The sequence below is a fragment of the Rhinoraja longicauda genome, chromosome 14 (genome assembly GCF_053455715.1).
Source record: "Rhinoraja longicauda isolate Sanriku21f chromosome 14, sRhiLon1.1, whole genome shotgun sequence".
Lineage (NCBI taxonomy): Eukaryota > Metazoa > Chordata > Chondrichthyes > Rajiformes > Arhynchobatidae > Rhinoraja > Rhinoraja longicauda.
In genome coordinates, this window is record NC_135966.1 from 7,559,459 (window position 1) to 7,575,729 (window position 16,271).

At 42.9% G+C, this 16,271-nt stretch overlaps 1 protein-coding gene across 3 annotated transcripts in view; it reads left to right on the forward strand.

Annotated features, from left to right (window-relative positions):
- fnip1 (folliculin interacting protein 1) overlaps positions 1-16,271 on the forward strand; it is a 92,851-nt gene that overhangs the window by 35,374 nt on the left and 41,206 nt on the right. For 2 of the 3 annotated variants that reach the window (XM_078411362.1, XM_078411364.1), the window contains exons 2-7: positions 487-604; positions 5,899-6,039; positions 8,385-8,485; positions 10,271-10,345; positions 11,685-11,773; positions 14,026-14,115. In XM_078411362.1, coding sequence (XP_078267488.1) covers positions 487-604; positions 5,899-6,039; positions 8,385-8,485; positions 10,271-10,345; positions 11,685-11,773; positions 14,026-14,115 — 614 coding nt within the window. The remainder of the gene's footprint in view (positions 1-486; positions 605-5,898; positions 6,040-8,384; positions 8,486-10,270; positions 10,346-11,684; positions 11,774-14,025; positions 14,116-16,271) is intronic. The other variant, XM_078411365.1, reaches the window with a different exon arrangement.

Genomic DNA, 16,271 nt, shown 5'->3' on the forward strand with positions numbered 1-16,271 from the left:
GACGTAGAGGTTTTTAGGTTAATTGACTTGATAAATTGTAAATTGTCACCAGTTTCTACGACAGTGCTAGTGTACCGAGTGAGCACTGGTTGGTGCGGACATGGTGGGCCGAAGAGCCTATTTCAACGTTGTATGTCTAAAACTTATGCTCTCGAGTCTTTGAAATTTACATTCTGGGGGAAAAAGATTCTGACTGTCTACCTTATCTATGTGTCTCATAATTTTGTGTACTTCTACCAACTTGAAATAGGATTCTAGTATATTTCTCGTGAGCCCTGTCCAGTTGGGAATAGCAGGCTGGATTTGACCTGCAGAAGATATTGTGCGGGCAAGATTAGAAAACAGTTGTGCAAAGATGTTGTGATCAAGTGTTCTGGGAATGTTATGCTCAAGCAGAATCTGAAGAGAAGTTATGAAAAGCCTGTATATGGAGATTCCTGATTTGGTTGTAATTATGAATAACTCTGTGACCATTCTTTTCCAAAGCTGGCCTGCTCCGGAGTTCAATGCCAGCCAGATCAGACTGATCGTCTACCAGGATTGTGAGCGGCGAGGCAGAAATGTACTGTTCGATTCCAAGAAAACTGAAGAAACTTCATCTCCAGTAAGTTTTTTTTTTTTTTTCCTCTTTGTCTAATTATCTTTCTTAATTACGGGCGGCACATTGGCACATTGGCACAGCGGCAGAGCGGAGAGGTTGCATGCAAGGGTTGGTGTTGGGTAGGCTGCAACTCTTCAGAACTGCGATGTTGGGCTCATGACTTCACTAATCTCAGCAGCCCAGATCTTCCTTTCTGGCAACACCGTACCAAGTTCACCAGGGCGGCACGGTGGCGCAGCGGTAGAGTTGCTGCCTTAAAGCGCCAGCGACCCAGGTTCGATCCTGACTACGGTGCTGTCTGTATGGAGTTTGTACGTTCTCCCCGTGACCTGCGTGGGGTTTCTCCGAGATCTCGGTTTCCTCCCACACTCCAAAGACGTACAGGTTTGCAGGTTAATTGGCTTGGTGTAAATGTAAAATTGTCCCTTGTGTGTGTAGGATAATGTTAATGTGCGGGGATCGCTGGTCGTTGCGGACTCGGTGGGCCAAAGGCCTGTTTCTGCACTATATCTGTAAACTCAACTAAACTAAATTAGTAAGGGTGTCAGAGGTTAATGAACAAAGAGAGTAGAAGGGGATTGAAAGAGAAAAATAGGTCAGCCATGATTGAATGGCAGGGTAGACCTGATAGACCGAATGGCCTCATTCTGCTCCTAGAACTTATGAATGTTTTGTGATATGTGTATGCTGAAATTTCTGAATTAAATTCAGTTTTTAATAGCCCCGTTTTGTTTGGGAAGCTTATTTGAGGGGGAAAAAAAATAAGCCACCCATTTTAAGAACTTTGTTCTACGTTATTTTTAAATTGGGTCAGAAGCCTTCTAACAGAAACCGGACGAGATAATGTCTTAACTTTTGTTTCCTTATCAAAAATTATAATCATCTGATCTCTCGAACAGCTGCCAACCAACCCTTTGACTCCGAGTTCAACACCTCAATGTCACATGATTTTCATTGGCAACCACGTGAATTTATGACATTGTATTATTGAGAAAAGGCAATGAAAGCTGCCAAGAAGGAATTGGTCATAAATCATCTGTGACGTGTGCTTGGATCTGGCCAGTCCCGAAGAAAAATTGACCACAAGTGTGGAGAAGATGCTCTGGCGTGTATTTTCTCCACAGAATACGTTGCTTATGGGGCAAAATAGTGGCGCAGCGGTAGAGTTGCTGCCTCACATCGCCAGAGACCCGGGTTCGATCCTGATTATGGATGCTGTCTGTGCGGAGTTTGTACGTTCTCCCTGTGACCGCGTGTGTTTTCTGTGGATGCTCCAGTTTCCTCCCACCCTACAAAGACGTACATGTTTGTAGATTAATTGGCTTCAGTTAAAAAAAGGTGTAAATTGTCCCTAGTGTGTAGGATAGTGTTAGTGTGCAGGCTGATCGCCGGTCGGCGTGGACTCAGTGGGCAGAAGGACCTGTTTCTCTGAAGTCTGAAGTAAAGTCGAAAGACTCGATGAGTGGAAGTCAATCCACTGTCCATTGTTCACTTAAAATAGTGACATTGAATTTTTGAAGTCTGTTTCTTAGAGCAAACATGATAATAGTTTTGTAATGTTGCAAACTTCTTTACATTCTCCAGAAGAGCTTACAGCCATGAAATGAAATGTTAATGTTGGCATGGCAGTGAAGCAGAATCTCATAAGCAGTTAAAATCTGAAGTTTAAACACCATAATGGCAGCATTCTCTGTCTTGCCCAGTCTTGGATGTTTTTTTAAAATCATGTGACAGCATAGTGCAAGAGAGATTTTGTTCCCGTCTTTGTGCAGTTCAATCTCATGAGCTGTTGAGGAAGTCATATGATTCTCATCCAGCTGGATGACGTGTTTGTAACTCCTGTTAAGAAAATGAGAGTAATCATCGCAGAAAAAAGGATGTAGTTGATCAAATGTTAATGGAAATATGATTCTAAACTAAGGAAATGTTTGTTGTGAATATAGTTTTATAATGATCAGTCTGAATAGACAATAGGTGCAGGAGGAGGCCATTCGGCCCTTCGAGCCAGCACTGCCATTCAATGTGATCATGGCTGATCATTCTCAATCAGTACCCCGTTCCTGCCTTCTCCCCATACCCCCTGACTCCGCTATCCTTAAGAGCTCTATCTAGCTCTCTCTTGAATGTATTCAGAGAATTGGCCTCCGCTGCCTTCTGAGGCAGAGAATTTCCCAATCGGCAAGAAGGGTCTCGACCTGAAACGTCACCCATTCCTTCTCTCCAGAGATGCTGCCTGTCCTGCTGAGTTACTCCATCATTTTTTGATACCTTCGATTTGTACCAGAAACTGCAGTTATTTTCCTAGTTTTATAATGATGATCACTTGGGTGGTTGTTCTGAGCCGGAATCGATTTCCACATTTGAGTATAGAAGTCGGGGCTTGACGTTACAGTTTCACAAGTCATTTGTGAGGCTGCGTTTGGAGTGTTGTGTTCAGTTGTGGTCACTCTGCTGTAGGAAGGATGTCATTAAGCTGATTGGGAAATTTACGAGGATGTTCCCAGGACTCGAGGGCCTGAGCTGTTGGGAGAGAAAGACACAAAATGCTGGAGTAGCTCGGCGGGTCAGGCAGCATCTCTGGAAAACATGGATGGGTGACATTTTGGGTCGAGATTGGGAAAGCTGGGATTTTAGTTCATGGAGTGCGTGTGAGTGGTGATAAAATCATGAGAGGAGTTAACAGGGTGAATGCACGGCCAACGACAAACCTGTTCTATCCTGCACACGACAGACAATTTACAGAAGCCAATTAACCGACAGACCCGCACGTCCTTGGGACGTGGAAGGAAACTGGAGCACCTGGAGAAAACCCGTGTGGTCACGGGGAGTACGTGCAACCTCCAAACAGACAGCACCCAAGGTCAGGATTGAACCCGGGTCTCTGCCGCTGTGAGGCAGCAGCTCTACCAGCTGCGCCACTGTGCCGCCCTGGGTTGTGTTTGCCCAGAATATTCCCTTGGAGTGTAAATGTAGCAGGTTTTAGCCGGGAGTGCGTGATGGAAATTATGAATAATTTGTTGGGAAATACCACTGTTTGAGATTTTCCCCACACTTGCACTCAGCTGCTTGCTGGTCGTTTGCTAATTGAACTCTGACATTGGACTTCCTCAGAGTTCAGAAGTGGAGACTGAGCTGTGATAAATCGCCTGCTCTTTTGGAGGAAACTGTTCAAGAAAGTATTACACCAGTTTAGTTTATTGTCACGTGTACCGAGGTACGGTGAAATGCTTTTGTTGCGGCTAACCAGTCAGCAGGAAGACTACGTGATTAAAATCGAGTGTCAGATACAGGATAAAGGGAATAACGTTTAGTGCAAGATAAGGTCCAGTAAAATCTGATTAAAGGTTGTCCGAGGGGCCCCAATGAGGTAAATGGTAGGTCAGGACCGCTCTCTAGTTGTTGATAGGATGGTTCAGTTGCCCGATAACAGCTGGGAAGAAATTGTGTAGGACGGAACTACAGATGCTGGTTTAAACCGAAGATAGACTCAAAATGCTGGAGTAAGTCAGTGGGAGCCTTCTTCAGACTGTCTGAAGAAAGGTCTTGACCTGAAACGTCACCCATTCCTTCTCTCCATGGAAGAAATCTGGAGGTGTGCATCTTCACACTTCTGTCCTTCTTGCCTGATGGGAGAGGGGAGAAGAGGGAACCAGTGTGAAATTGGTCCTTGATTATGCTGCTGGCCTTGCTGAGGCAGGTTAGACTTGGCACCAAGAGATCTCCTTTGATTTCAGTGGGAGAGAGAAGCTACAAAGTGTTAAGTTAGTATTTTTGGAAGCTTTATTTAATTGTCTGATTTTTATTTGCTGGTTTCAATTTTATATATAATGTATTAATATTTGATATTTGAAGATTTTTGGAGTTTTTTTTGTGTTGTAATGTTTTATAGAGTCATACAGCATGGGAACAGTCCCTTCAGCCCAACTTGTCCATACTGACCAAGATGCCTTATCTGCTCTAGCCCCACCTGCCCACATTTGGCACATGTCCCTCTAAACCTTTCCTATCCATATATCTGTCCAAGTGTCCTTTAAATTATATTATTGTACCTGCATCAACTACCTCCTCTGGCAGCTCATTCCATGCACACACTGCCTGCGATGTGAACGTCACCAAAATGCTTGGTGTGCCTGAGCAAAATGTTTTCCATTGCTGAGCTGGCTAAACCCAAGGGTGTGGCTTCAGTCACCCAGCATTGGTTCTCTTTCACCTTCCCACTCTTTCTTTCGCTTTCCGATCGTCTCAAGAAGGGCCCCGACCCGAAACGTCACCTATCCATGTTCTCCAGAGATGCTGGCTGACCCACCGAGTTACTCCAGCATTGTGTGTCTTCTTTCGATGATTCTTTTTCAATGCTCTTGTGGATACACAAGCACGCAGCGGGATTTATGTTGATGAATGTTTGCCAACGTGCATGACCTTGCCGCTTAAGATTAATAGATTTGACAACTTCCATGCCATTCAACTGCACCTTATGTTGTGGTGAAACTAGCTTCGCTGTAGTGCAGTCAATTACTCACCGAAGGTTTGCCTTTGTGCTGCCACCTACAGGATTGGTGGCACTCATACAAAACAGTTGCCTGATTTTTCTCTCCCTTTTCCATCCCTTCCTTCCTCCCCTTCATGTTTTTTAAATGATTTAGTTTGGTTTAGTTTAAAGATACAATGTGGAAGCGGGCCATTCGGCCCACCGAGCCATGCTGACCAGCGATCACCCGTACACTAACACTATCTTGCACATTAGGAACAATTTACAGAAGCCAATTAACCTGCAAACCTAGACGTCTTTGGTTTATTCACAAAATGCTGGAGTAACTCAGCAGGTCAGGCAGCATCTCGGGAGAGAAGGAATGGGTGACGTTTCGGGTCGAGACCCTTCTTCAGACTGAAGAAGGGTCTCGACCCGAAACGTCACCCATTCCTTCTCTCCCGAGATGCTGCCTGACCTGCTGAGTTACTCCAGCATTTTGTGAATAAATTGATTTGTACCAGCATCTGCAGTTATTTTCTTATACTACTAGACGTCTTTGGATTGTGGGAGGAAACCGGAGCACCCGGAGAAAACCCACACATTCACAGGGAGAACGTACAAATTCCACACAAACAGCAGCCGCGGTTATCAATGAAAATGACGATGTTTTCTTCACTTTCACATCAGGCAATGTAAAATGTGCAGACTCCGTACAGACAGAACCTGTAGTCAGCATCAAATCCGGGTTTCTGGCGCTGTAGGGTAGCAACTCTACCGATTCAACAAAACAATTTTTTAATGACAATAAAAACTTGCTTATTTACAGAAAGTTTGCAGTGAGATCCAAACAAAGATTCTGGAGAAATATTGCCATTCGAAATGCAATAGTTGTATTGGCTCATCGGACAGCTTCTCATCCTCCTCTTCATCCACATCCAACTCTAAAGATCAGTCCTCAAAATGCCAGGTAAACCCTAAAGTTACTCTATGCCATTTGTAATTCTTGCCTTTAGTTTCTCGAAACCAACTCCTTGAAAAAATAAGGTAGACACAAAATGTTGGAGTAACTCAGAAGGTCATGCAGCATCTCAGGAGAGAAGGAATGAGTAACGTTTCGGGTCGAGACCCTTCTTCAGACTGATCAGACTGAAGACGGGTCTCGACCCGAAATGTCACCCATTCCTTTTCTCCCGAGATGCTGCACGACCCGCTGAGTTACTCCAGCATTTTGTGTCTACCTTTGATTTTAACCAGCATCTGCAGTTTTTTTCCTATACCTTGAGAAAATAAACTGTAATCTGAAAATGCTATTGGGTGGAGAAACAAGGAACTGTAGATGCTGGTTTGCTTTAAAAAGGCACAATGTGCTGGAGTAACTTAGCGGGTCAGGCAGCATCTCTGGAGAACATTAATAGATGGCATCTCAGATCAGGACCCTTCTCCAGCCTGATTGTGGTGGGGGTTGGGTGCGGGGGTGGTGAACAAAGCTGGAAGCAAGGAGGGTGAGATTTGGGGTGGGGTGAATCAGAGGTTAATTAAAATTGGAGAATTCAATGTTCAGACTGTTGGGTTGTAAGCTAGTCTGAAACTCTCTAGACCCAAGCATTTTCTGTCTTGACAGAATTGTTTGTATTGCATAATATTCTATAACATGAGGTTTCTTAGGAAAACAACTATTACATAATGGCAGAACTAACTGCAAATTGTTGCACTTTATTGCTGTTTAGTTTGAGAATGATACCCCCTCGATAAAGAATGATCTGCTGTTAAGTTCGGCACAGTGGCGAAGCGAGTAGAGCTGCCGTCTCAAAATGCCAGAGAACCCAGTTCAATCCTGACTGCCGGTGCTGTCTGTGTGGAGTTTGCACGTTCTCCTTATGGGTGTGGTATTCCCTCACGGGTGGGTTTCCCCCGGGTGCTCCGGTTTCCTCCCACATCCAGAAGGCACATGGGCTTGTACATTAATTGGCCTCTAAAATTGCCCCCTAGTGTGTAGGGAGTGGATGCGAAAGTTAGATAACATAGAACTAGTGTGAGCAGATGACCGATGGTCGGCATGGACTTGGTGGGTCAAAGGGCCTGCTATATCTTTCAGTCAATTAATAAATCAAAATCATACAAAGTATTATAATGGCAAAGTGTATAAATTTGTCAAAGTGGCGCCGTGATCGAGTTGCTGCCTTACAGCGACGGAGACCCGGGTTATATCCTGTCTGTGTGGAGTTTGTACGTTCTCCCAGTGACCACGTGGGTTTACTCTGGGTGCTCCATTTTCCTCCCACACTCCAAAGACGTACAAGTTTGTAGGTTAATCAGCTTCTATAAATTGTCCCTAATGTGTAGGGTAGTGTTAGTGTATGGGGTGATTGCGGGTCGGCGTGGATTCGGCAGGCCAAAGGACCTGTTTCCACGCTGTATCAAAAGTCTATTTTGGTGTATCGTATGAAAATGGTAACTGTCGTTTTAGAAAGAAAAAATGGGCGGATTGCTAACAGTTGAATCAATGTTTGCTGAATATCGTTGCTGTTTCCATAAGTGATACATCCTTGGGTTTTGTACAGTGATTTTATTCACAAAGTATGCACTGGTTTGTCTTTGGCAATCTGCCTTTACTTCTGTCCATCAAAATATTGACACCTTTGAGAGGCAAGAAGAGTTTTTACAGAAATCTGTGAGCCAACATTTCTACAACTTTGTGAACACAATGTACAGTGACTCAGCCTTACTGTGTTAATGTTTAAGTCATTGTTCCACATCTCCCCCACACTGTGGGATTTTCATAATTGTTTTGTAAGGTGGAAATGGCCAAAGAGTGTTGGCCATCAGATCAACCAGTTCGATATATAAATGAGTATTTTAAAATGCAAATTTTATTATTGTCATGTTTACTGGGATACAGTAAACAGATCAGATATACCATACATAAATACAATCAAGTCAAACTTGAGTACAGTCTGAAGAAGGGCCTTGACCCGAAACATCACCAGTTCCTTATCTCCAGACTTGCTGCCTGTCCCGCTGAGTTACTCCAGCATTTTGTGTCTATCAAGTACAGAGCAAAGGGGAAGATACTGCCGGCAAAATGTGTAGGAGACAATACTGCAGTCAAAAGGGTCTGAAGAAGTGACCGAAACGTTACCTATTCCTTTTCTCCAGAGATACTGTCTGACCCGCCGAGTTAGTAAAGCATTTGATACTGCAGGTTGTTTTATCTTATTTATTACCCAGATGGTATACAATAGGATTATTATTTTTTTAAATGTTAAGGAATTTTTATCATTGTTGTTAATTTGGGTTTTTTTTTTTTTACAGAGCTCGCGACAATCCTCAGATGCCAACATGCTTGGTGAGATGATGTTTGGTTCTGTGGCCATGAGCTACAAAGGTTCCACATTAAAGATTCACCAGATCCGGTACGAGAACTTTCTGTTCCAACAGGCAGTAAAATCGCCCTGTAGCCGTCACACGCTAACAATTCAGTGTTCTTTTACATTTTATACTAGATGTAAAATTTGGCTGGGTTAACTTGGTAAAAGTGTGATCCAGTCGCATTTTAGATTTTGTCTGGTATTCATAGCTTGCCCCATATTGCAGCATGGCTTGGATTACTTTCTCTAGAAGGCAGAAGAATGGCATCAGGGGGGAGACATAGATCAGCCCTGATTGAATAGCAGAGTCGACTTGATGGGCCAAATGGCCTAATTATGTTCCTATCTTTTATGAATGTTAAGGTTTGAGGAGAGATGGATGGAAGTATATGAAATCATGAGTGGCGTTGATCGGGTAGACAGTCAGAACCTTTTCTCCAGGGTGGAAAATAGATTCTCAATGATTTGAGGGCATGGCTTTAAGATGAGAGGGGCAAAGTTTAAAGAGAGATGTGTGGGGCAAGTTTTTTTATTACAGGTGGGTGCCTGGAACGCGCTGTCAGGGGTGTTGGTGTAAGTAGACAATAGGTGCAGGAGGAGGCCATTCGGCCCTTTGAGCCAGCACCGCCATTCAATGTGATCATGGCTGATCATTCTCAATCAGTCTTCCCCCCGTACCCCCTGACTCCGCTATCCTTAATAGCTCTATCTAGCTCTCTCTTTAATGCATTCAGAGAATTGGCCTCCACTGCCTTCTGAGGCAGAGAATTCCACAGATTCAAAACTCTCTGACTGAAAAAAATCTTCCTCATCTCAGTTCTAAATGGCCTACCCCTTATTCTTAAACTGTGGCCCCTTGTTCTGGACTCCCCCAACATTGGGAACATGTTTCCTGCCTCTAACGTGTCCAACTCCTTAATAATCTTATACGTTTCGATAAGATCTCCTCTTAATAAGTAGATCTCCTCTTAATAAGTAAAATCTTCGATAAGTAGTTATGATAGTTGAAGAAGTTTTCAGACAGGTACATGGATATGGAGGGGTGTGGATCACGTGCAGGCAGATGAGATTAGTTTATTTAGCCATCATGTTCGGCACAGACATCATGGGCCAATGGGCCTGATTGGGTGCTGTACCTTTCTTTGGTTAATGACAATGTTAGTGTACTATGTAGTGTTCAGAGTGTACTATGTGTACATATTCTGTTGTGCTGCTGCATGCAAGAATGAAAGTAAGAATTTAATTGTTCTATCTATCTGGGACACTTGACAATAAAACACTCTTGACTCTGAGATTAACTGGTTCCCAACAGTTCGTTGCGTTGATCTTTAATTGGTAACATTAAAAATAGTGTCTATCCCAAAGTACTTACTACATTTAATCCTTCATTGTGTTTTCTACTTTAGATTTGTTGGTTAAAGGCTGCTGTTAGCATATGTGACATGTATATGTGTTAATTAATTTCCCTTTCTAAGTCACATACTTCCTGTGACTCCACGAGTCACTACCAGCTTGTGTAAGGCATGTATGGATTTCTGAATGGGTAGTTTTGCAGTCAGGATACTTTGCATATCTGCAATGTGGCTCTTGCACCTGCAAGAATGCATAATGAAGCCTTTATACTCAACATGTGGCCCAAGTGTTGTGTGATAGGGAAGAGAGAAATATTGTCTGTCTTCATGTGGACAATCCACTATCTTTTCCATTAAGTATCTGTGGCACTGCTTTCAGATTAAAAAGAATTTGGCATTTAATTTTTGAAGGAAATTTGTTGTTTTTTTCCAAATTGTTCTACTAATAATTGAACCTTTCTGTTTTTTCCTCTTCCAGGTCTCCACCTCAACTAATGCTCAGCAAGATTTTCACAGCTCGTACTGGTGGCAGTGTGACTGGGAGCTTGAATACGTGGGTACCAGTTCTATTGTTGCATTTTCAAAGAACTTTTACGTGTAAAGAGAATGCCTCAAAATCATTGCTTGCTTCGTTTTTAATTTTGCCCAATGAAGTTGGCTGTAAACTACCATTTTAAATCACCAATCACCCCTGCATTCACCAAATGTTGCTTGGTCAGAACTTGACAATCTTACCTATTTTCTAACATGGTATCAAAAGGTAACAATCTTACCTATTTTCTAAATAATGTTGCTGGAAAACGTGGTTCACTTTGTTAAAACTTGGTTAACCTCGAAGAAAATTTCTTTTTTTTTTGTAAACCAGCATCTGCAGTTCCTTGTGTCGCTAGTTAACTTCCCTGTTCATTCTAGTTATGTTTTCGGATTCTGGCAGTACATTGATTATCATTTCTTTTGACTGAGGTGACCAGAAATGGAGAAGTTACTGTGGTGTATTGGGTTATTTATGGAGACAAGCAGATATTTTGAAATGCGACAGTAAAGATGAGGATCATGTGAAAGCCAGTAATAAGATCCAGTTAATAATATTTCTGAGAAACAAAATCTGACCCTGTAACATTGTCTCGTGAATGGAGACGATTATCATGTTTGGCGATGACTTAACCTTTCAAAATTTGTTATCAGTCTGAGGATTTGCCTTTTGAGATCGGTATGCGTTAGTTTTGTCCCATTCACATTGAGAGGAAAGGGGAAACACTCACAAAACAGAAAGTGCTATGATGAACAACATCTGACATGACGTAGATATATTTCTTCTCATTCCAGGCCTTAAAATTTCATCCTTAAAGTCATCAGTTAAATGTTCTAAAGATACATCATTATGTGCTACAATTTTTTTGTTTATTTTTTTTAGTTTAGAGGTACAGCGCGGAAACATGCCCTGCGGCCCACCAAGTCCGCGCCAACCAGCGATCCCTGCATATTAACACTATCCTACACACACTAGGGACAATCTACACATACACCAAGCCAATTAACCTACAAACATGTACCTCTTTGGAGTGTGGTAGGAAACCGAAGATCTTGGCGAAAACCCACATGGACACGGGGAGAACGTCCAAACTCCGTACAGACAGCACCCGTAGTCGGGATCGAACCCTGGGTCTCCGGCACTGGAAGGGCTTTAAGGCAGCAACTCTACCACTGCCCACAAATTTCTATGCTATAATTTTTTTAATTACACACGAATAAAGTCTTGCAAGTAGTTTGAGACAGATTTTTTTTTAATAGAAATTTCTGGCTTAATGATAAGCAGCTCTGGATTATTTTGTGCTTTTTGCTGGATGACTTTGTTATCAATTAATTACCTGTGTTTTTGATTGTGCTTTAAGATTACAAGACAGCCTTGAATTTATTAATCAAGACACTACCACGACAAAACCTTGCACAGATCAAAATGTTCTGATGAACAGTCTTGTAGGTAAGTTTCAGTCTTGAGCTTGTAAAATGTTGACACCTGCAAATGTTTGTTTTGGAGGTGGAGTCAGTCTAACTGATTACTCTCCCTCAAAGAAAGGTGTTTGAGGTTCTAAACAAAGGTTCTAAAAAAACATCATTACGTGCTACAATTTCTATGCTATAAATTTAACTTACACAAGAATAAAGTCTTACAAGTAGTTGGAGATAAATTTTGCATAGAAATCTCTGGCCAATCAGATAAAAAGACCTCGATCATTGTTGTGCCGATCCAACATTCATGCAACAATGAATTGACGTTCTGAATCTTGACTTGTCAGCTACTAGATAAGAGGCCTTATTTTAACACAGAGAACCGGTGGCATATTTTGCAAAGGTAATTCACCCACTGCGGTAGGCTTTCTATTTTACCAGACTGCTAAACATCTAAATGCTTATCCTGTAAGTTAGGCTTGGCTCACCCCTATTTGTTCATCTGTGCTGGGTACAGTTGTGGCTGTTGAAATGCCAGCAATGTCCCGTGATCACAAGTGAAACCCAAGCTGCTGCTATTCTGACAGGCTGCTCACGGCGTGACGTACTTTGAAAGCTTAATATTTTTCCCTTGGCAATCTTGAAGGGGTATTCTAGTGGTCAGCGCAGCTGGTCGAGCCGCTATATCTCACAGCCCCAGAGACCTGGGTCGATCCTGATCTCGGGTGCTGTCTGTACGGAGTTTGCATGTTCTCCCTGTGACTGCATGGGATTTCTCCGGGTGCTCTAGTTTTCTCCCACATTCCAAAGATGCATAGGTTTGTAGGTTAATTGGCTTCTGTAAATTATCCCTAGTGTGTAGGATAGAACTTGTGTGTGGATGATTGCTGGTCGGCGTGGACTGAAGGGTCTGATTCCACATTGTATCTCTAAACTAAACGAATCTAAACTAAGCCATGGGGAATTGCCGCAGTTAAAGACATTACAGAATGCAAGATTAAATATGTTAACTGGTGCCTACGATGATATGCAATATTCACATTACTGTTGCTACGTGATTTTAACATGATCTTTATTTGTTTAATACTGTTACTCAAAATATATCTTAAGGGACAAAACAGGATAGAGAACATGAATGAATGAAATCATTTGCACAGTTTCTCTTGTTGAAGTTCAGGGATAAAAATTCAGGGATTATTTAATTGGATGATACTATTAATGCTTGTAGTTGTGGTACAATTTCCTTTCGGTTGATGTCCTATTTCTGAGATTATTATTGCAATTATTGTTTTTCAGTATATCTTATAACCATTGTAATGAAAAGAATTAAAGATGTTAAATTGATATTCATCAAAAAATATTTTAAATGTCCTTGTTTTAGGTGGGGAGATTTCTAGTTTATATATCATGATCATGGTTATAATTTATTTTACACTGCTGGACGCGAAACTGCCGAAGACATTGTCATTTTCATTGATAACTACGGGTGCTGTCTGTACGGAGTTTGTACGTTCTCCCTGTGACTGCGTGGGTTTCTCCAGTTCCTCCCACACTTCAAAGACATGCAGGCTCATAGGTTAATTGGCTTCTGTAAATTGTCCCTATTGTGTAGGATGCGAAACTGGGATAAGGTAGAACTAGTGTGATCGTTGGTCGGTGTGGATTCGGTGGGCCGAAGGGCCTGTGTCCACACTACATCTCTAACCTATACCAAACTTAGTGACTTACAGTTTTGACAAGCTAGATCTGAAAATGCCCATTTTTGCCCTTTTGCCCTTCAAATTCATCACTGAAGTTTTTATGCTTGTTACAAATTATTCTTGTTAGGTAATATCCATTGAACCATTTTTAATGCATTAGCTTAAGTATATTTTCCCTACAATTTCCAATTTTTGGTCCCTGTGCCAAACATTCACTGAAAAACTATCCATTTTTTTTTCCGTTTTGGAAATTTTATTTCTTAAAAGACTCATTTTTGTCAGCAATAGACAAGCCATTGGTTTCAGCCTTTTCGAATTTACAGAGCGACTGCAGAGAGGTAAAGAGGTGTGCGTTTACATTTGTATACGTGCGTTTAAATCTGTTTTGGCCCAGAATTAATTTAAAGCTTCCATTTACAAAATAAATGAATTCTGGCTTTCATTTTGAAAAGAAGAATTCTGGCTTTCTTTCTGGTTTCGAAAAAAGGAAAGTCCTTGCTGTTATCTAACTTGTGCCTGATAGCTTTACTAATCCCATTGTACTGTCTTGTGTGTTTTTTTTTGTTACACGTTTGTTCCGCAGGTTTCTCGCAGCTTTGCAGCCCCAGGAGGGCACTGGGTGTGTCTGAGACTGCACCGCTCCGTCTCATCCGGAGTGCTTCTTTCTTTGCAGGTTTGCATAGTGTTTCTGAGCCCCCTGACCCTGGTGTGCCTTGGCTGCTGCGCATGTACTCTGCAGCTGTGGAAATGAGGTTCATAACTGGTGTAAAATAACAACGCACAACATTTGATTCGAGTAACTTGGAAAAATGGCTTTTTGATCATTTGATGATTGCTATAGGAGTGTTGCTGTCTTTGGAGATGCACTTGCATGTTTATATGTAACGACTGTGTGCATGACCCGCTCTCTCTGGGTGTCCCCTTTCCCCCATGGTCACTTTCCAAGCATGCTGGTTCTCTTGGCCTTTGTTTCATTGCTTCCCCACACACAAAGGTGAATGCCTTATCGATTCGACGTCATTGATAAATACTCAGGAGATCTGGGTTTTTTTTCTGTATTTCTGTAATTTCTGGTATCAAATAGGTACAATCAGGCATGAGTTCGCTTAAATGTGCTTTCAGAGCAAACTGGAACTCTGCCGACCATCGATTCCAGCTTCTTCCTGCCTATTTAACCTGCGTACAAACAAAAACCTGCAGGTGTTGCTTTACACCAAAGGTAGACACACAGTGCTAGAGTAACTCAGCAGGTCAGGCAGCATCTCTGGAGAAAAAGTACGGGTGATGTTTCTGTCTGAAGAAATGTCACTTATCCTTTTTCTCCAGAGGTGCTGCCTGAACCACTAGGTTACTCCAGCACTTTGTGTCTATGGTATTTAACTTGTGTGCTGGATGTATTTTAGAATATACTAGACCAAGTGGACCCGTTGAGCCCATTCCTCGTAGAGGGGGAACAGGGAAGGGGAGAGGGTGTTGTCACTGAGTGAGCCCTGGACTCAAAACCTCTCCTGTATTGGTGTAGCACCCTCAACCCCCCCCCATTCAATCCCCCTTATCCCCCCCCTCCTCCCCCCACTGACCCACTCCATCCCCCCTACCCACCCTCCCCTGCCCCCACCCCACAGCCCTGCCTCCACCCCCATTCCCCCCTCCCCACATCTATTCCCCCCTCTCCTGACCCCCACCTCCCTCCCCTTCCCCCACCCCCACTCTCCTGCCCCCCACTGTCCCCCCACCCCCACTGTTCCCCCCAACCCCCACTTCCCCTCCCCCACTCTCCCCGACCCCCACCCCCTCTCTCCCCGACCCCACCCCCACTCTCCCCCTTCTCCCCCCCTCAATTTGAGTGAGAGTTGTTAGCGATTATGCCCAGGATAATGGTAAGGTGATGGAGAAATTGTGGCGCTATGGTGTACCATTTTGGCTGTGCAAAGCACCAAAATTACGGTGTGCACAAACACCCATACACATGGACAGACAGTTTTAGTAATATATAGATAGATAGCACAGGGCATCTGCCCCGATCCAAAACGTCACCCATTCCTTCTCTCCAAAGATGCTGCCTGGCCCACTGAGTGACTCCAGCATATTCTGTCTATCTTCGATTTAAACAAGCATCTGCAGTTCCTTCCCACACATCCAGTCTAGTGTTGATTCTTGATGAATGCATCTTCCCATTCTGTCTAATATCAGTTTTACAATCACATTTCCTATTTTCTGTCCCCCAAGGTGCTCAACTTCCCTCCTAGAAGTGTCATTGCTCTTTGTCACAACCACTTCATGTGAAAACAAGATGTTATCACTTGAAGGAAATGTCGTCCTCCTTTCCGACTTGAATTTATTAACTATAAACACAGCGGTAAAATTGCAGCCTTGCAGTGCCTGCAGTGCCAGAGACCCGGGTTCAATCCTGGCTACGGGTGCTGTCTGTACAGAGTGTGTACGTTCTCCCCGTGACCTGTGTGGGCTCCAAAGACGTACAAGTTTGCAGGTTAATTGGTTTAGTATAAATGTAAATATTGTCCCTAGTGTGGGATAGTATTAATGTACGGAGATCACTGGGCGGTGTGGACTCAGTGGGCCAAAGGGCCTATTTCCGCGCTGTATCTCTAAAACTAAAAAAACTAAAACAACTGCCTTGTGCTCATAGTGTCTATTTTTGGATTTTTCCACTGTGTTGATTCCATTCATAATGAAGACTTCTGTCTGTTTTCCTTGAAGCTTTTCTTTAGCTGAAGACCCTTTCTTTGAATGAGTTGAATGACCACCCTAGAATGGCTTGTGGCCGACCTGTTAGCTCTGCTTTGATGGACACAAACTGCTGGTGTA